Source organism: Diceros bicornis, chromosome 21 (assembly GCF_020826845.1).
Source record: "Diceros bicornis minor isolate mBicDic1 chromosome 21, mDicBic1.mat.cur, whole genome shotgun sequence".
NCBI lineage: Eukaryota > Metazoa > Chordata > Mammalia > Perissodactyla > Rhinocerotidae > Diceros > Diceros bicornis.
In genome coordinates, this window is record NC_080760.1 from 17,847,846 (window position 1) to 17,869,544 (window position 21,699).

The window sequence follows — 21,699 nt, forward strand, 5'->3', positions numbered from 1 at the left end:
ATTTAAATATTCAAAAAACGTTACCTGAAGATTAGTATAATAGTATATTTTACATTTTAACTCTTTTCACTACAGACTTAGTTTTACAGTGGAAAGTAAAAAATTTAATTTTGACCTGCATAATTAACATACATTTTAAATATTTTAGTGTATCTTTAGTGTTTGAACTGTTTCATAAGTGTACTGAAATATTTAAGGATTAACTTTATTTGAGAGTGTACATTATTAGACAGTTTTGTGATGGTGATAAAGGTCAAGAGTGTATTATGCTACTCCATTATAGGTATTCATTAACCAGACATTATTGATAAAGTAGTCAAAATGTCTAGTAGAATTATGGATGTCCGTTTGTGTGGTGTATAGTAGAGGTAACATTACCTTTTCTTAGAAGTGAATTCTTTGGATAACCTCTGTTCTTTTGTTTTGATAATCCGTAGAGTTGATACACATTGTCCATAAGGATGTGTGTCTGATTCTTGACCTATCAGGTTTTAAACTCAAAAGTCTCTTCTGTACAATGTGTGTTCTGTTTGCTTTGCTTTGTTGGCAGGAGACATACACTGAGATAGCTGGTATGCAAAGGTTTGGGGCTTTTTACATGGATTACCTGTATACAATGGAGAATACTGGTGGCAAAGGTACTGGTTTCTTTCTTTTATGTTTGCTTTTCCTTGAATAACAGAAACAAAGGCTTTTTTGGAATCACTTGTTCCTTGACTGGTTGTACTCGGTTACATCAGATTACCTTCTGTTACTTTGAGGTATGGTTTAATTTTAATATCATGTTAGAATTTCCGTAGATTCTTGACATTTTTAATCCTTTCTTTGTGTAGCTGATTGAAAAGATAATTCTATAATTAACTAGAATTAGTTCTCATATGTACCAAATATTAAAATTTTGATACATTAAATTTCATATTACATTAAGTTGTCAAAAAGCTAAAGTTTTCTTTTTCTATATCAAATACATTTTGAAGTTATATAGATCTTTTTGTTAAAAAAAGAGTTTGTTGTTTCAAGCAGAAAAGTGGAAATAAATTCCTCTGGAAACTATGGACACACATTTTTTGTTAGCACTGTGGAGTCAATTCCGACTCCTAGCAACCCTGTGTACAGCAGAGCGGAACCTTGCCCAATCTTTTTGCCCTATCCTCTCACCCTCTGGTGCTATATAAGACAATGCTGTGCTTTTATTCATAGGGTTTTCATGGCCAGTTTTTTCAGAAGTGGGTGGCCAGGTTCTTGTTCTTAGTCTGTCTTAGTTGGAGGCTCCGATGAAAGTCCGCCATGGGTGACCCTACTGGTATTTGAAATACCAGTGGCATAGCTTTCAGCATCACAGCAACATGCAGCTGCCACAGTATGACAACCAACAGATGGGTGGTTTGGTTCTGTGACCAGGAAATGAACCCAGGTCTCGGTGAGAGCACCGAATCTTAACCACTGGACCACTAGAGTTGGCTATGGACTAATAGTCTTTTATTATTGTATTATGTTTTAGTCTTATTTTATTATGTTAGCAATCAAATGATGTTTTCAAAAATTTAACTATTTGATATTTTATGTGCACATCAATGTACTATGTTGTGCTTACTATTCCAATCTTTTTTTCATATTGAAAGCTTAGTGAAAGTAGGTTCACCATTTTTTAATTTTTCATATTTTGATAAATGATTTCTATGTTTTAAGTGATGAGTTAGATATTGTGAATGCAAAGAAGACCAAAGCATTTCTTAAGAAACCAATAAGTAGTGTTTAACTGTGCACTTAAATAAGTGATCATAATATAGCATGTTAAGAACAGTAGTATAAATAGAGAGCTAAGAGACGTCCACATAAGAAAGTGACTACTGTTGTCTGTGGGGTTGAAGACTTCATAGAGGAGTTGATTTTGAAGGATCATTAAGTTTTTTTAGATGAAAACAGAAAAAAGAGCAGTAATTTTCTGCTTCCTCCTTTTTAAAAAAATTTTTTTTTCTTTTTTATTGAAGTAACACTGGTTTATAACATTATGTAAATTTCAGGTGTACATCATTATATTTCAATTTCTGTGTAGACTATGTCATGTTCACCACCCAAAAAATAACTACCGTTTGTTACTGTGCACATGTGCCCTACTGCCTCTTTCTCCCTCTTCCCTCCTCACGTCCCCTCTGGTAACCACCAATCTAATCTCTGTATCTTTGTGTTTGTTGTTGTTTTTATCTTCTACTTATGAGAGAAATCATACAATGTTTGACTTTCTCCTTCTGAGTTATTTTGGTTAGCATAATACTCTCAGGGTCTATCCATGTTGTTGCAAATGGCAAGGTTTGCCATTTGCAAACTGGCTGCACCAGTTTTGTAATGCATTTCTAAATGTTGGTGTTCTCATTGATCAAACCTTGGATTCCCTTCTTTCCCTAAACTCTTTCCTGAAGTAGTCTCATTCTTTTCCGTGGATTTAAGCCCCGTCTGTATTTGTTGATGCTCATATTTGTATTTTTAGTACAGACTATTTCTTTAAGGTTTAGAATTAAATATTCAGTGCATACGTGACATTTGCACTCTCTCAAAAATACCTCAAAACTGAATATGTCCAAAATTGAATTAATATCCCCGTGACCACCTACAGCTTTTCTCCTATTTTCTATCTTCTCTTCTTGGAAAATTGTTCTATCATTTTCTACTTGCTCAAGCCAAAACCTAGGAATCATCATGACACACTGCTTCTCTCCTCGCGTGCAATCCATCAGCGCATTTTGTCAAATTTTATTTCTAAAATCTATCTTGAATTCATCCACTTCTTGTAAGCTCTGCTCTTATCACTGTCATTCAGTCTGTCATCTCTAGATTCTAATAGCTTTTTTACTGACTTCCTGCTTCTGTTCTTGCCCTTTTGTAATCCGTACTGGAATCAGATTGGTTTACTTCTGTGCTTAAAATCCTCACTGCCCTTGCATTGCTTTATCTAAAAATAAAATTTAAATAGTTTATCAGATTTTGGTCTTGAGTTACTTGGTGGATAGTGATAACCGCTAACGAAGATAGAGTTAAGAAAGGAAAATTTTTGGAGGAAAAGATGTGTTTTGAGGTACCTGTGGACTTTGAGGTTGAAATATTCAGTAGCCAGTTAGATGTATGAAAGTGCAGTTCAGAAGTCTATGTTTGAAAAACTTTGCAAATTGTTATAGTGTTGTAGTTGCCAAATGTAAGCTGGTAGATTTCCTTTTGTTCAGTGTAATGTCTTATGTATGTGCTATGGATTCGATGTCTTCTGAGGAGGTAGAGTATACAGTAGTTGCCTTTCAAGTAAGGAAAACCTAGTGCTTAAAATTTCATTTGTACATATGCTGCTTCTATAGTTTTTAAAAGATAGAAACATGATTTTTATTTGCTAGGGTGCTTACATATTTTCTGTCTGAGAAGCTGGTAGTTTAACTTTTGAATTTTTCATATTTTCCATTTCTGTGAATAGTATACAATGTTATAGATATCTTAGTCCTTAGTGCCTTTTTTTGACAAAATTTTAGATCATATAACATACAAACAGAAAAGTTCTATACATTTATGTACAGAATAACAAAAAATTATAAAGTAAGCACCTGTGTATTCTCCACACAAGCCAAGAAATAAAACCATGTTAGCATCTGATAAGCCTTCCTTTTCTATCACACTCTCCTCCCTCCCTCCCTAGAGGAAACTGCTATTCGGAGATTTGTGGTAATCACTTTCTTGCTTTTGGTTTACCACTTAACACATCTACTTTCCCAATTGTGCAAGCAGATAATTTTTTTTGAGAAAATATAAAATTCCACTGTTAATTTAACTTGTGAATGTCAGATGTACTTTAAAAATGTATTCATTCCCTCTATAATCTGTTCATTTATTCCTTGCCTGCTTTTAGGTAGCTGTGCTCATATGTTTGTTTCTCATTGTGAATCTATATTCACTTATGATGTAGTGATGGTGATAATAATAGCTAATATTTATCGAATGGTTTTAAATGGAAGGTGCTGTTCTAGGTATTTTAAATGTATTAGCTTATATTTAATCCTCATAATAACCCTATAAGATAGATAACATTATCCTCATTTTACAGATGAGGAAACAGCCAGTCCTATACAGGTTAAGTAACTTGGCCAAGATCACACACCTATTATGTGGAATTTGAACCCAGCCAGTCTAACTCTACAGCCTGCATTCATAATTACTGTGTTCAGATTTTCTTCTTTCTTGGATTGCTTGAAACAAGAAATCTGTAAAATTTTTAGTGTTTGTGAACCTAAGAAAAGTAGTTTGAATTTTTGTGAGAGATTAATTTTAAACATTTTAAAGAAATATTTTATCTAAAATTCTTGGTTTGTTGTGACATTTATTTGTTTCTTTAGTCCAAATTATCAAAAAGTGCCCTAAATTTTATCTAAGTATTTAAATGCATGTTAAACTAATAATTTCAGAGTTTGTAGTGAATTCTGAAATTTTGAAGGCAGATTTGATTGGTGTGTTTTAAGTTCATGATAGTATTCTAATTAATATAAGAAACTAGTAAATGCAGTAAGAAAAAGAGATTGTATTATTATTTATTTTTATTGTGATAAATGATGTAGTAGTACTTTACCCACATTATAAAATGGCATATAAATAAAAATTCAGTTAATAAATTTTCTGTGCTACTGCTTGATATTGATAAACATCTTCTGATAATTATTTTTTTGTTATGCTACTTGAAAGCACTCAAACCATGTTTTAAAAATGAAATTGAAATAGTTCTTATTAATATAACTTTTAAATATTTGTTATTGTTATAACTATTAGAGTCTTTTTATTTAGGAAGTCATTGCAAATGATTTTATGGACCTAATGTAGATAGCTGAAAATGTAATCCACAACAGGAAGATTTTAAAGACATAAAAAGAGATAAAATTGAAACAATTCAGTTATTGGATTGAGGAAAAGGATGAGAAGGGGCATCATGGTTTATTGCCCTTTTGAATCTGGATGTCTTGGGGGGATGTTGGTGTTAATTTAGGGGAATACTGGAGTAGAAGGATTCTTGATTCTTACATTATTCTGTTTAAGGATTAATTTTCTAGTTCCTTGGGTAGAACTAAAGCAGGCTCTTTTTTTCTTTAAAAGTATGGTTTTTATACAGAGACTCAGACTCATAATATGTAAGTTAAATACAAGCAAACTTTAATGAGAGCCAGTCGGGGAAGAAAGCAGGTGAATCTGTAGTGAAAGAGGACAGCTAGGGATATGTATAGTTTCTCACCAATGAAAGTAGAGTTCTTGCACACTGATAGCACAAATGGTTGGTGGAGTTGTTTTGATAGCTTGCAAATTTCTCTTCAGGTGGGAAGAAGAATAATTCTCTATTGGTAGGTATAAAAGTACAGGGAGATGGGGTGGTGTAGGTTCTTTTGCCTCTGGCTGGCCTTCCTTTTTTTTTTTTTTTTTTTTTTTTGTGAGGAAGGTTAGCCCTGAGCTAACATCCGATGCCAATCCTCCTCTTTTTGCTAAGAAAGATTGGCCCTGGGCTAACATCTGTGCCCATCTTCTTCTATTTTATATGGGACGCCACCATAGCATGGCTTGACAAGCACTGCATCGGTGCGCGCCTGGGATCCGAACCTGCGAACCCCGGGCCCCTGAAGCGGAGTGCACACACTTAACCCCTACACCACTGGGCTGGCCCCAACAAGGCTAGCTGGATATTGCCCTAACTCTTAATAGGAGTAGCCAAACATTCAGGGGGCTGGAGTGATCAAACGTATTGAGGGTGGGCACAAGGAAATATACCTTGCTGAAAAGATATAGCTAATGCTGGTCGCAATTTTACATTTCAGACAAGCCACTGGCATCTAAATTTAAACTGCGTTATACCCACAGCTAATATCATCCTCAATGGTGAAAAACTGAAAGCTATCCCTCTAAGAACGGGAACCAGACAAGGATGCCCACTTTTACCACTCCTATTTAACATAGTACTGGAAGTCCTAGCCAGAGCAATCAGACGAGAGAAAGAAATAAAAGGGATCCAAATTGGAAAGGAAGACATGAAACTGTCACTATTTGCAGATGACATGATATATATAGAAAACCCTAAAGAATCCACCAAAAAACTTTTAGAAGTAATAAACGAATATGGTAAAGTTGCAGGATACAAAATCAACATACAAAAATCAGTTGCATTTCTATACACTAACAACGAAGTAGCAGAAAGAGAAATTAAGAATACCATCCCATTTACAATTGCAACAAAAAGAATAAAATACCTAGGAATAAACTTAACCAAAGAGGTGAAAGAGCTGTACACCGAAAACTATAAAACATTTCTGAAAGAAATTGAAGAAGACACAAAGAAATGGAAAGATATTCCGTGCTCTTGGATTGGAAGAATTAACATAGTTAAGATGTCCATACTTCCTAAAGCCATCTATACATTCAATGCAATCCCTATCAAAGTTCCAAGAACATTTTTCACAGAAATAGAACAAAGAATCCTAAAATTTACATGGAACAACAAAAGACCCTGAATAGCTAAAGGAATCCTGAGAAAAAAGAACAAAGCTGGAGGTATCACACTCCCTGATTTCAAAATATACTACAAAGCTATAGTAACCAAAAGAGCATGGTACTGGCACAAAAACAGACACACACATCAATGGAATAGAATCGAAAGCCCAGAAATAAACCCACACATCTATGGACAGCTAATCTTTGACAAAGGAGCCAAGAACATACAATGGGGAAAAGAAAGTCTCTTCAACAAATGGTGTTGGGAAAACTGGATAGCCACATGCAAAAGAATGAAAGTAGACCCTTACCTTACACCATACACAAAAATTAACTCCAAATGGATTAAAGACTTGAATGTAAGACCTGAAACTATGAAACTTCTAGAAGAAAACATAGGGAGTACACTCTTCGACATTGGTCTTAGCAACATATTTTCAAGCACCATGTCTGACCAGGCAAGAGAAACAACAGAAAAAATAAACAAATGGGACTACATCAAACTAAAAAGCTTCTGCACAGCAAAGGAAACCATCAACAAAACGAAAAGACAGCCTAACAATACGGAGAAGATATTTGCAAACCATACATCTGATAAGGGCTTAATCTCCAAAATATATAAAGAACTCGTGCATCTCAACAACAAAAAAACTACCAACACAATTAAAAAATGGGCAAAAGACCTGAACAGACATTTCTCCAAAGAAGATATACAGATGGCCAACAGACACATGAAAAGATGTTCAAAATCATTAACTATCAGGGAAATGCAAATCAAAACTACAATGAGATATCACCTCACGCCCGTCAGAATGGCTATAATTAACAAGACAGGAAACAACATGTGTTGGAGAGGATGTGGAGAGAAGGGAACTCTCATACACTGTTGGTGGGAGTGCAAACTGGTGCAGCCACTATGGAAAACAGTATGGAGATTCCTCAAAAAATCAAGGATAGAACTACCATATGATCCAGCTATTCCACTGTTGGGTATTTATCCAAAGAACCTGAAAACACCAATGCGTAAAGATACATGCACCCCTGTGTTCATTGCAGCATTGTTCACAATAGCCAAGACTTGGAAGCAACAAGTGCCCATCAAGGGACGAATGAATCAAGAAGATGTAGTATATATACACAATGGAATACTACTCAGCCATAAGAAACGATGAAATCCAGCCATTTGTGACAACGTGGATGGACATTGAGGGTATTATGCAAAGTGAAATATGTCAGAGGGAGAAGGTCAAATACCGTATGATTACCTTCATAAAGTAGTAGATAATAACAACAATAAACAAACACATAGAGACAGAGATTGGATTGGTGGTCACCAGAGGGGAAGGGGGGAGGGAGGAGGGTGAAAGGGATAATTCAGCACATGTGTGTGGTGATGGGTTGTAATTAGTATTTGGGTGGTGAACATGATGTAATCTATGCAGAAATAGGAGTATAATGATGTACACCTAAAATTTATACAATGTTATAAACCAATGTTACTGCATTAAACAAAAAATTAAAAAAAAAAAAAGAAACAATCATACTTGAAAAATAACAAATAATGTAAAAAAAATAAGTAAATAAATAAACTGCGTTATAATCAGGTTGCATTATCTGGGGAAAAAAATAGAAGCCCGTAGGCTTTTATTATTTTAGAGACAATGTGACATCTAAAAGAAAGGTCTTCTTATAAAGTGACATTTTTTAGGAAGCCTGATAGCCCCTACAGGATTCAAAGCAGGGCATTTTCCTTCTTTTTGAGTATTATGATTTGCAACCAAAGTTCTGGTTGTTTTCAAGTTACCCCATCCTAACAGGTAACTCTAGAAATGCTATGGAAAGTAATGTTTTTTTTGTGTGTGAATGATATGTTATTTATACTTAATTTCTCATGTAATTATTATTTATGCACATCATAAAATATAAGATAACTGTTTTATTTGATATGATATTTAAGTCTGTGCATGGTCATCTTGTCAAGAATATATGAATAATAAATTAATTATCTTTTGGTCTGCTGTACCAAAACTAAAGATTGAATTGAACTCTTTTGTTTAAAGTGAAGGAAATGTGTTTTTGAAAAAGTTATTAGAAGATCTAGATATAGAATTTTTGTCTTAACTGGGCCTTCCTAGATTCTAAAGGTATTAAATGCTGGAAAGCCTTACTTTCCCATTTTTGTTTGAATAAACAAAATGGCTTAAGAATTAAAAATTACCGTATGTTGTCACTTACAATAGTGGATTTACGTATTGAAAACAAATTTCTAATATAAGGAGTGTACATATTAGATAAGGAGAAATATCTGTAGGTAGGGCCAAGATTTTCTTTAGAAGAATGCCTTGGTTCCTCTTCAGTATATGGGCAGATAAGGGATTGAAGAACTTGAGTTCTGCACCATGGAAAACAGCCATAATAATTTAATTCTGGAAAAAGTTCAAAGCAGGTAATACCTATTGTTCAGTTTCATGGTCATTATGATATTCTCAAGGCACCTTGTGAACATGTAATTTTAAACAATCTATTTCTCAGTGAAACTTCTAGGATAAAATAATAGTAAAGTATAACTTCCTCCAGAGTTTTCCCTTCCCAGTCAACATAATAGTATTGTGTATAGAATTATTGGATATAAACCAGTTAGATTTTACAGGATAATTTTCCAAGAATGACCATTTCAATTGTATAGCACTTCTTATAACATTAAGTAGATACCAGGAATAATTGTTTTTTGTTGGTAATATCTTCTCATCTGCGTGGAGAAAAATAGAGATCACCAGGGTTCTGTGTTATCCAGCTGATGGAGAATTGGTTTGAAGGCATTAAGCTATAAGCTAAAAAGAGGAGAGAAGAGTAGTATTAAAATATATGCTTGGTATATCTGATTGATAACTTAAGATATTAATGTAAAATTTGGCTTCTCGTAGGTTCTGCAAATCAACAAGACTTTTCTTCAGGGAAAAGTGAAGATTTGGGAGTAGTACAGGAGAAGTCTACCAAAAGCCTTGTTATAGGTCCTCTTGATTTTCGCTTGGATAGCAGTGCAGTACATAGAATTTTGAAAATGATTGTTTGTGCCTTGGAACACGAGTATGAACCATATAGCAGGCTAAAACCAGGTTTGTTTGGCTTAATTTTGAATCTTTTACCAGTTGATTTGAATGATTATATAATCGAATTTGTTGTATTTTGCTATCTTCACCTTTGTAGTATATTTTGCCTATCTGACTCTCATGTATTTAGTTGTTAACATAAAGAATAAACTTGTGTGTGGAAGTTATGGGAGATGTCAAGATTTAGAAGTTATTTGCATAAGTACTTTATTTGCCAGTATTGTCGGTATTTTATTGTCACACCTTTTTGAATCTCTTTCTAGTATATCCTCTTGAAATATGACCCTTTTTCCACCTTAGTGGATTCTAAGGAGCAGACAGGAAGATGGGCTCTAAACATACAAATTTAACATTCAAGGGAACTTAGGTCTCAATGGTAAAAATGAATTTGCTGTGCAACTAATTTTTTCTACATAGTATGAGGATGTGGTTATCACAGTTTCATAAAATACAAATTCCTTTCTTATGCAGTAAAGTACTCTAGAGTAGGACATAATAGCATAATGAGGGAGTGTAGGATAGTAAAGAACTCAGTTTGTGGGGTCAGACTATGGTTTGAATTCTGACTCCCCACTTCTTATTGACCTTAGGTAATTTAGTTAACATCACTGATTTTTCATTTCTCTATCTATATAATGAGTTTAATTATTTTGACAGGAATGGTTGTCTCCCTAATATCCATCCTCCTCTTATGTAATAGAAATTTCTATGATAGAAATTTTTATGATGGAAATAAAGAATACACATCCCAAGTAGAGTCACATGACTAGGTTCTTCTGGCTACTGTGATGGGAGCAGAACTTCATGTGAATTTTTGAGCCATGACTTTAAAAGGAAAGGAACATAGCTTCCTCCCTCTCCCCTCTTTCCTTCTGGCTGGAAAGCAGTTATAATGACAGGAGCTGGAGCTGCCATGAGGTGAAAGCTGCATGCTGAGGGTGACACAGCAGCAAGATAGAAAGAACCTAGGTCTTGGGTAGTGTGGTACCACCATGTCAGCTCTGGATCCTTTAGACTCAGATTGTTGTGTGAAAGAGAAATAAGCTTCTGTTTTTGTTGAATCTTCTATTATTTTACTTTTGTCACAGCAAATTTACCGTTATTCTAAATGATAGACTAATAGGACTTATTTCTAAAGATTAGTGCATGTAAAAACATATAACAGCGTGCTAGTGCATAGTAAGTGCTTGACATGTTCTTGCATTCATCTGTTGCACCTTGCTTGAATGTCTGCTCCATGCCAGACATACTTGTAAGTGCTAGGATAGTATGTACAGAATGACTAAAGTGAAAAACAGTGACAACACCAAATGTTGGGAAGAATGTGAAGAAACTGGATCACTCATTCATTGCTGGTGGGAATGTAAAATGGTACAGCCACTCCTGAAAACAGTTTGGCAGTTTCTTTAAAAACTAGACATGCAACTGCCGTATAGCCCAGCAACTGTACTCCTGGGCATTTATCTCAGAGAAATGAAAATTTATGTTTACACAAAAAACAGTACATAATTTATTTGTTTTTCTCATGTAAAAGTCCAAGCTGGTAGGTACTCCATGGGGTCTAGGACAATGAGGTTGTCTTAGACCCGGAATTCCTTTCCTCTTGTTATTCTACCATCCTCTGAGATATATCTCATCTACATGGTCAATATTGGCTCACCATTCCAGTGTCTAATTTTAATCAATAGGAATGAGGAAACAAGAGAAAATGGTAGGTATTTAGTTTCATTTAATGACGTGGCTCATCATCTCATTGACCAAAACTTTGTAACATGTCCCTACACCTAGCAGCAAGAAAGGCTGGAAAATGTAGTCTCTAGAAGGAGTCCATATACCTGACTTAAATTCAGAGGGTTTTATTGCTAAAAGAAAGAAGAGGAGATTGCAATTGCAATTAGCAGTCTCTTCCCCAGTGTGGAATTATGCCACACACACACACACACACACACACACACACACACACACACGCACACGCACACACATATACATATATATATATATAGCATGAGGTTTTTTTTGTTTGTTTGTTTTGTTTTGTTTTGTTTTCTTTGTGAGGAAGATCAGCCCTGAGCTAACGTCCATGCTAATCCTCCTCTTTTTGCTGAGGAAGACCGGCTCTGAGCTAACATCTATTGCCAATCCTCCTCCTTTTCTTTTTCCCCCCCCAAAGCCCCAGTAGATAGTTGTATGTCATAGTTGCACATCCTTCTAGTTGCTGTATGTGGGATGCGGCCTCAGCATGGCCAGACAAGCAGTGCGTCAGTGCGCGCCCGGGGTCTGAATACTTCTATTTCTGCATAGATTACCTCATCTTCACCACCCAAATACTAATTACAACCCATCACCACACACATGTGCCGAATTATCCCTTTCGCCCTCCTCCCTCCCCCGTTCCCCTCTGGTAACCACCAATCCAATCTCTGTCTCTATGTGTTTGTTTATTGTTGTTATTATCTACTACTTAATGAAGGAAATCATACGGTATTTGACCTTCTCCCTCTGACATATTTCACTTTGCATAATACCCTCAATGTCCATCTGTGTTGTCACAAATGGCTGGATTTCATCATTTCTTATGGCTGAGTAGTATTCCATTGTGTATATGTACCACATCTTTATCCATTCGTCCCTTGATGGGCACTTAGGTTGCTTCCAAGTCTTGGCTATTGTGAATTCTTTTAATGGGAAGTAGTTGGCTTGCATCACTTCCTCTGAGACATCTTCATCCTTTTTGTCTCAACTACTTGCCTCATCTACATTGATAAGTTTGTCTTCACTAAGTTCCCCTAGTTGCATATGTAGAGTCTCTCCAGTGGTTCAGTGTTGATATTCCCATGGTTAGCTATTTCCTCTGTAACTCCATTTATGTTTGATTAGAATTTCACTTCCAGTGTTAGCAGTTTTATTTCTTTGCTGGACTTTCATCTTTGATTGCCCGTTCTCTGTTTCAATTATCCATTTTTGTAAAATGTCACATGAGTTTATCACCAGTAAACAAGGAGGCAGTACACCTAGTACCTGCTTTGCTCTCTGTGCATGAACTGAATAACAGACACTAGTCACCAGTAATGAAACCTGACAGACTTTGAAAAAAGTGACATGATTGGTCACTAATCATGATGCTCAGCTCTTATTTATGTAATGATTTGTGGACTGAAGAACTAGCAGTGAATTTTGTACTTTATACAGTTATTTACAGGTTTTGTACTGTGGTAACTGATATTTGAACTGTGTTTTTTCGGAACTGGCATTTTTAAACTAAAACAAGATAACTGAAATACATGCATATCAGAACTGTGCAAAGTGAGAGCTGCCTGTACGTACATATATACATATGTATGAGTGCATATGTATTAAATCTTCAGTTAGCAGTTCTGCTCCACTCTTTTTTTTTTTTAGCTATTTACTGAAGTGTAATAGATGTATTGGAAAGCACACAAAACCTAAGGGTAAAGTTCTGTGAATTTTGCAAACTTAACTACATCTATGTAACTAACTGTTCAAGAAATGGAACCTTACCAGCACTCCAGAGGTTCCCTTTGTGCCCCGTTCTGGTTACTACTCTGACCCCCAGGGTAACCACTCTCATTACTTCTAACATTGTGGATTTAGTTTTGCTTATTTTAGAATTCGTGTAAATGGAATCACACAGTATGTACACTTGGTTTCTGGCTTTAGCATATATTATGTTTATGACATTCATTCTCATTGTTGTATAGTATCCCATGGTGTGAATATGCCATAACATATTTACCCATTTTACTGTTGATGAATATTTGGTTAGTTTCTAGTTGTTAGTTATTGTGGTAGTGTTGATACAAACACTCTAGTAAATGCCTTTTGGTGAACCTATGTGCTCATTTCTTTTGGATATTTAAGACTGGAATCACTTAGCTGAAACGATTGCATATGTTTACCTTTAGTAGATATTTCCAAACTGTTTTCCTAAGTGGTTGAACCGCTTTACTCTCCCATCAGCAATGTAGGAGAGCTGAGTTGTTCTTGACCAGGGGTTGGCAAACCAAGACTTACTGCGTCTTTTTGTACACCCTGTGAGCTGATAATGGGTTTTGCATTTAAAAAGTTTGAAGAAAATGTAACGAATCTTCATCTTTTGTGACACATGAAAACTATAATATGAAATTTAAATTTCAGTTTCCATATAAAGTTTTTTTCCCTCTTCTTTTTTTTTTGCCTTTTTTTTTTATTGTATTGCAGTCATATTCGTCTATAAAGTTGTATCAGTTTCAGGTGTACATCGTTATACTTCTATTTCTGCATAGATTACATCATGTTTAGTACCCAGATACTAGTTACAATCCATCACCACACATGTGCCTAATCATCCCTCTTGCCCTCCTTCCTCCCCTCTTCCCCTTTGGTAATCACCGATCCAATCTCTTTCTCTTTGTGTTTGTTTATTGTTTTTATCTTCTACTTATGAGTGAGATCACAGTATTTGACCTTCTCCCTCTGACTTATTTCGCTTAGCATAATACCCTCAATTTTCATCCATGTTGTCACAAATGGCTGTATTTCATCGTTTCTTATGGTTGAGTAGTATTCCATTGTGTATGTATACCAAAAGTTTTATTGGAACATGGTCATGCTCATTCAGTTATGTATTGTTTGTGGCTGCTTTTGTACTATAGTGGCAGAGTTGAGTAATTGTGACAGAGACTGTATGACCCACAAAGCCTAAAAATATTTTCTTTATGGCTCTTTATAGAAAAAGTTTGCTGATGTTTGGTCTGCATACTTGCCAACATTTAGTATTCTTAGTCTTTTTCATTTTAGCCATTCCAGTGGGTCTGTAGTGTTATCACATTGTGACTTTATTTGTAGTTATCTGATGCCTAATGACATTAACTAGCTTTTGATATAATTTTTGACCATTTGGATACATTACCTTTTGCTTGTTTAAGGTGTTTTTGCCCATTTTTTAAATTGAATTATTATTGATTTTTAGGAAATTTTAAATTTTATTTTTAAAATGCTGTGGGTACAAGTTCTTTGTCTAGATATCTATTTCTATTTATGTTATCTATCTATGGCAAATATTTTTTCCCTATCTGTGGCTCACTTTTATATTATTTCAGTGGTATTTTTATGAACAGAAACTGTTGTTCTTTCAACAAAAGAGATTAGGAATTTCTTTAAAATATTTAAAAAATACTTTAAAATCAAAAATGTAAATTTTTTTTTTTTTTTTTTTTTTTTTTTTTTTTGTGAGGAGATCAGCCCTGAGCTAACATCCGCCAATCCTCCTCTTTTTTTTTTTGCTGAGGAAGACGGCCCTGGGCCAACATCGGTGCCCATCTTCCTCCACTCTACATGGGACGCCGCCACAGCATGGCCTACCAAGCAGTGCGTCGGTGCGCGCCCGGGATCCGAACCAGCGAACCCCGGGCCGCCGCAGCGGAGCGCGCGCACTTAACCGCTTGCGCCACCAGGCTGGCCCCCAAAAATGTAAATTTTTATATAGCAAAGACATATATTTACATTCTGGAGTAGTGTAATTTCTGTCTGTTAAAGGTAACACATTGTTTTGTAACTGCTTCATTGTTGAAACAAATAGAATTTGACCTTAAAATTTGGGGAACCAATTAATTAATATTTCAGTTATTTAAGAAAATTAATTATTTGAAAATAATTTTTCTTTAAATTTTCGTTTCATTTTTAGATATTAGAGATGAAAATGAAACAATACTGAATCCTGAAGAAGTGGCATCTTTGGAGGAATATATTCCTACTCGACATACAAGTGTTACTCTCCTTAAATGTACCTGCACAATTTTCATGGCTGAATTCAACTTGCTGGATCATTTGCTACCTGTCATTATGGGAGAAAAGGTATATTTTGCGATTTAGTACTTGTTTTCTCATATATGCGTATTTCTTAGTCCTAGGATATTGTAAGAGGAAAGTGATTAAGTAAAAGAATATCTGCTTATATAGTTATCCATGATGAAGTTAAAGCAATGTAACTATGATTGTTAATTCTTAGAAAGAAATTTATATATATTTATAATACATAAAAATATAAATATATAAATTATTATATAATATACATAAAATATAAATATATATTAAAATATATATGTATTTAAATAAAATAATCTCAAGCTAAGGCTGTATAAAGAAATGCTGAAGAGCATGGGCCTACAAGTCAGACCATATACTAGCTAGGACACCTTGCTTTGTATTCCTAAGCCTTGTTTTCCTTTTCTGAAAAATAAAAGAAAATTGTATTTTTCAAGTGGGCTGACAGATTCAGCCAGTAAAGAAGCAACAAACCCAGACAGATTCAGATAGTTTTACTTACATAGACAACAAAAGCAAGTCGGTAATGGTATTAGCTCGCCATGCTGCTTTCAGGACAACCCTGAAACAGAGGGCCAAATGACATGCAACACATGTGGTAGGGTACCTTGTTGGCAAGGATTCATTTCTACACTGCAGCTAAGCAGTTATATAGCCTATAGCTGTACTCTAAGATGGGTAGGTTGAAAGCTCCATATCTCATCTGAATGAGGGATGCTGATGAGAAAATGTCTCATAGCAGCCCCCCTCAAGATGAGATAGTCAGAAATGGTCTTTTAGCAGCTTCTTACAAGACTACTTATCTTCCCCTGAGAGTATCACAGGATGTTCTACCAAGGATTAGGTAGGTGGCTGCTGAGTTTAAGCCTTGCCTTTGGTGGTTACATGGATTTGTGTAAGATTGTCAGGGTGCTGGCACAGAGCAGTTCCCCTACAGTACCTACCTTCTAGAATTATTTTGAATATAAAGTGACATAACGCGTGTAAACCATTTTGCCCATATTAGGAACCCAGTTACTAGTGTTATTGTTAATGAGGACTTATTAGATGTTTAATATTTGTTTCAGTTTCATATACAATGTATTGCTCTCTGAGTTTGCCATAAGGTATTATCTGTTATCTTTAATTTATTATTTTTTGGTTATATTTCTTTCTTTCTTTTTTTTTTTTTTTTTGTGAAGATCAGCCCTGAGCTAACATCTGATGCTAATCCTCCTCTTTTTGCTGAGGAAGATTGGCCCTGGGCTGACATCCATGCCCATCTTCCTCTGCTTTATATGGGACGCTTCCACAGCATGGCTTGACAAGCTGTGTGTTGGTGTACACCTGGGATCCGAACCTGCGAACCCTCTGGCTGCCCCAGCCGAGTACGCGTACTTCACTGCTACGCCACCAGGCCAGCCCTGGTTATGTTTCTTTTGATGTCTACATAATGATGATGATTATAGAAGTAAAAACTGTCCTAACTTTAAATAACAAGAACTTATGAAGTATGGCAGGGAATTGACTATGATGCAGTGGTTTCATTTTGTATATTTACCCTCTGTCGGCCACTCATAATTAATTATTGTGTTGCCAGCTTAAGAGATCATCTGGGGAAAATTTCAATGGAGAAAATAAAAATTATGTCAGTATTAGACATGAACTGTGATTAATAAGGTCAAGAAAGAGACAAAAAGGTAGAATATTTTAAAAGACACTTCATTCCATAAAAAAGAACCAGATAAAATTCTGGAACTGAATAGTAGGACACAAGTTAAAAGTAAAAGAATGGAAAAAGATATACAATTTAAGTGTTAATCAAAGGAACAATAGCCTAACTATTTTAATACCAGAAACTATAGAGCTTAAGACAAGAAGTATTATTAGAAATAAAGATAGCCACTTCATAATGATCAAAATGTCAACTCAGAGAATGAACAACGTAGGTAATTCTCACAGATGTTATGTTGAATGAAAGCAGGCAGACAGACATGAGAATATACTGTGTAATTCTATTTGTATGAAGTTCAAGAACAAGCAAAACCTAACCTTTGGTGATTGAAGTGAGAATATTGGCTACCTCTGGTGGGGATTCAGTATTTTCTGAGAAGGGACATAGGACAGCCTTCCACGGTGCTTGAAATGCCTGACGGTTACAGGTAAAAAGTTTTTGAGCTCTACACTTAAAATTTGTGTGTGTGTTATACCTCAATAATCCAAAATAAAGTCGCTTTAAAAAGTAAAGTAATTGCTCAATAAGTGATGGTTTAAAAATTATTATTGGGGCTGGCCTGGTGGCATAGTGGTTGGGTTCGTGTGCTCCGTTTCGGTGGCCCAGGGTTCGCAAATTTGGATCCCGGACGTGGACCTATGCACTGCTCATCAAGCCACGCTGCGGTGATGTCCCATATATAAAGTAGGAAGATTGGCACAGGTGTTAGCTCAGCGATAATCTTCCTCAAACAAAAAGAGGATTGGCAACAGATGTTAGCTCAGGGCCAATCTTCCTCACCAAAACAAAAAATTATTATTAATAATGAATCCAAAAGGCAGGGTTGTATGTTCAACTTGGTCAATTTTAGGCTCAGTGTTTCTCAATAATGGCACTACTGGCTTTTTGGACTAGAGAAGTATTATGTAGGATTTACCATCTTTAGCCAGTTCTTTCTAAATGCCAGTGCTGCTCCCCAGTTATTGTGACAATGAAAGCCAGACAAAACCATGAAACTGCTCTTCCCACATATTTTCACATACTTCTGGATGGAAGGTCATACTGTTCCTCATTGAGAACTACAGGTATGGCATTTTAAGGGAGTTTATTTGGAAGCATTTATTTGGAAGCTTAGAAATGTTCTTTAACATTGAAATATCAAGCCCACCTCGAAGTTCTTAGGACTTCATGAGCTTTTAGCATGTATGTTAGTAGATTTGATATGGATCATGGATTTTTTTATCCTGCAAACGTTGCTTTTTCTGAGTATCTTGAAACTGTCTGGAGTAGTCCACTTAGTCCCTTAGTCATCTAAATGTGAATAAAAGGAAAGAAGATAAAAGGTGGCTGGCTCTGCGATAGCTAGGAAATTATTTTGGAATGATTGAGCTTAAGAAAATACCTTCAATGTACTGAGGTGAATAGTGACACTATTGTAGTTGATTGAAGAAATAAAAAGCTTTAGCTAAAAGGGCAGTGATAATTTTGCAATAAATATTCATTCTTTGAAATCTGGGACATACTTAAAAATGTGTAGAAGGCCTTTGTATTTGGTTATGATAAGAGAGTCCCTGTGGGCATCGAAAAGTATCGTTTCTAGATTGATTTGATATCACTGCAAAATGTGCCAGTCTGAAGCTTGTATAGAGGGTATTGCATGCACATCAGTCACTGTTCTCCTGAAATATAAAGTGAACACTGTTATTTTCCAGAATTCAAGTAACTTCATGAATACTACAAACTTCCAGTCTCTTCGGCCCTTGCCATCTATTCAGATATTGGTGGATAAAATTAATCTGGAACATTCTGTGCCGATGTACGCTGAAGAGTTGGTGCATGTGGTCAGCAGCCTTACTCAGCCTTCTGATAATCTGCTTCATCATTGCTATGCACACTGCTACCTTAAGGTATGCAAGGTGAATTTTCTTGTTTATTAGTATCTGATTGGCTTTGGGAGAATTAAATAAATATCTTTTATCCTGGAGTTGTAATTTCACAGAATTAGTACCCAATAAGATGAGATTTAAATAAAATGAGAGATATAGTCATTATAATTAAAATAAAATAAAAGTACCTATTTTAAAGATATTTCTTCAGTTATTTGGGATTAATAGCTTGATATTTATAAGATAATGGTAATTATAATTTTTGAAGATTTTATATATCATTGATGATGACAATATTTAAGCAGTGTGAAAAGCAGTTAGTGTGTATGGATGCTTTAAAAGACTCATGATTTCTATGAGGCTAATATTTATGTGAGACAATGTTTTATAAAAAGGGTTTAACATTTGTTTTTCAATCACTTTCCTCTTATTAAATTCATGTTACTTTCTTTTTTCATTGTGAAATTTTTGTTATACATTATTGTTTGTCAGTCACCATATAAGTGCATCCCTCTGCCCCTTGTGCCCACCCCCCACCCCCCTAGCCCCTGGAAACCACCAAACAGTTCTATCTGTCCGTGTGTTGGTTTATCTTCCACATAAGAGTGAAGTCATGCACTGTTTGCCTTTTTCTTTCTGGCTTTTTTCACTTAACATGATACCCCCCAGGTCCATCCATGTTGTTGCAAATGGGACGATTTTGTCTTTTTTATGGCTGAGTAGTATTCCATGGCATATATATACCACATCTTCTTTATCCAATCATCGGTCGAGGGACACTTGGGTTGCTTCCGTGTCTTGGCTATAGTGAATAATGCTGCGATGACCATAGGGGTGCATAAGGCTCTTTGGATTGTTGATTTCAGGTTCGTTGGGTAGATACCCAGTAGTGGCATAGCTGGATCATAAGGTATTTCTATTTTTAATTTTTTGAGGAATCTCCATACTGTTTTCCATAGAGGCTGCGTCCATTTGCATTCCCACCAGCAGTGGATTAGGGTTCTCATTTCTCCACAGCCTCTCCAGCATTTGTTGTTTTTTGTCTTGGCGATTATAGACATTCTAATGGATGTAAGATGATATCTTAGTGTGGTTTTGATTTGCATTTCCCTGATGACTAGTGATGTTGAGCATCTTTTCATGTGCCTATTGGCCATCTGTATGTCTTCTTTGGAGAAGTGTCTGTCCATTTCCTCTGCCCATTTTTTGATCGGGTTGTTTGTTTTTTTGTTATTCAGTTGTGTGAGTTCTTTATATATTATGGAGATTAATCCCTTGTCAGATATATGGTTTGCAAATATTTTTTTGCAGCTGGTGGGTTCCCTATTCATTTTGATCCTGGTTTCATTTGCCTTGTAGAAGCTCTTTAATCTGATGAAGTCCCACTTGTTTATTTTTTCTTTTGTTTCCCTTGTCTGCGTAGACGTGGAATTCAAGAAGATCCCCTTATGGCTGATGATGAGTAGTGTACTACCTATATATTCCTCCAGGAGTTTTATAATTTCAGGTCTCACCTTCAGGTCTTTGATCCATTTTGAGTTAATTTTTGTGTATGGCGAAAGCAGATGGTCTACTTTCATTCTTTTGCAAGTGGCTGCTGGTTGGGCTCGGGCACCTGGGGGCCGATGCCTGTGCTGGTGGGGCGTGGTCACACTGCTCCTGCTGGTGGGGCCTGGGTGCCTGGGGGCTGCTGCCTCTGGGGACGGGGTTGAGCTGAAGCATCGCTTTGCTGAAGCGCCGGCTGAGCAGGCCCAGTGAGGGAGAGGTGCTTACTTTCGCCTCCCCAATCTCAGAGGTTTCTCGCCTTGCTATTGCTCTCTGCCCTCCTGAGGGGCTAGGTTGTTGAAACTACCCTCGCAACAGTTCCGCTCCCTCCATAGGGGGTTCCCCACGGGCTGTGAGGGGTCTTGGAGAGCACCGGTTTTCCTTTGGGGAGCAGCCCCTCCCCTCCTCTGAGAGTGGTGTGGTCTCAGTCTCTGGGTCACAGTCCTTGGGGAAGGAAGGGAGGTCCTCTTACCTCCTTCCACTTCCACTTACTCTGGGGATTCCAGCACCTCAGTGCTCTGGTGTACCGCTGCCTGGCTGCCTCAGAGGTTCCCTGTGTTTTGTGAATAGCTTCTGTTGGAATATGAATGTCCTTTTTTGTTGTGTCTTAGAGGGGGAGAGTTCAGGGGGGCAGGCTCACTCCACCATCATGCTGATGTCACCTCTCATGTTAATTTCTTGATGCAAAGGAAAACTCTCTTATTGCTTTAAGTCAAGTTATGTAAAGTTAATTATTGGAGGCTTTGCTCAGCTCTTCTGTATCTTTTCTTGTAAATAAATAATACATCCCAGTATAGGTACATACAGAAAGATAAATGTTGAATAATAAGTGTTTTGTTTTTTTTTTTTGTGAGGAAGATCAGCCCTGAGCTAACATCTGCCAATCCTCCTCTTTTTGCTGAGGAAGACTGGGCTTGGGCTAACATCCATGCCTATCTTCCTCAACTTTATATGGAACGCCGCCACAGCATGGCTTGACAAGTGGTGCGTCAGTGCGCGCCCGGGATCCGAACCGGCGAACCGCGGGCTGCTGCAGCGGAGCGCCCGCACTTAACCGCTTGCGCCACCGGGCCGGCCCCAAATAATAAGTGTTTTTGCTAAGCAAACACAAATGTATAGTCTAAGTAGAGATAGCATGTCAAAT

The 21,699-nt window shown here is 36.4% G+C and overlaps 1 protein-coding gene across 10 annotated transcripts in view; it reads left to right on the plus strand.

Annotated features, from left to right (window-relative positions):
• Positions 1 to 21,699, plus strand: part of VPS13B (vacuolar protein sorting 13 homolog B) — a 739,916-nt gene that overhangs the window by 86,328 nt on the left and 631,889 nt on the right. For 9 of the 10 annotated variants that reach the window (XM_058564703.1, XM_058564701.1, XM_058564704.1 and 6 more), the window contains exons 12-15: positions 551 to 638; positions 9,423 to 9,614; positions 15,292 to 15,461; positions 18,837 to 19,031. In XM_058564703.1, the coding sequence (XP_058420686.1) occupies positions 551 to 638; positions 9,423 to 9,614; positions 15,292 to 15,461; positions 18,837 to 19,031 (645 nt within the window). The remainder of the gene's footprint in view (positions 1 to 550; positions 639 to 9,422; positions 9,615 to 15,291; positions 15,462 to 18,836; positions 19,032 to 21,699) is intronic. The other variant, XM_058564706.1, reaches the window with a different exon arrangement.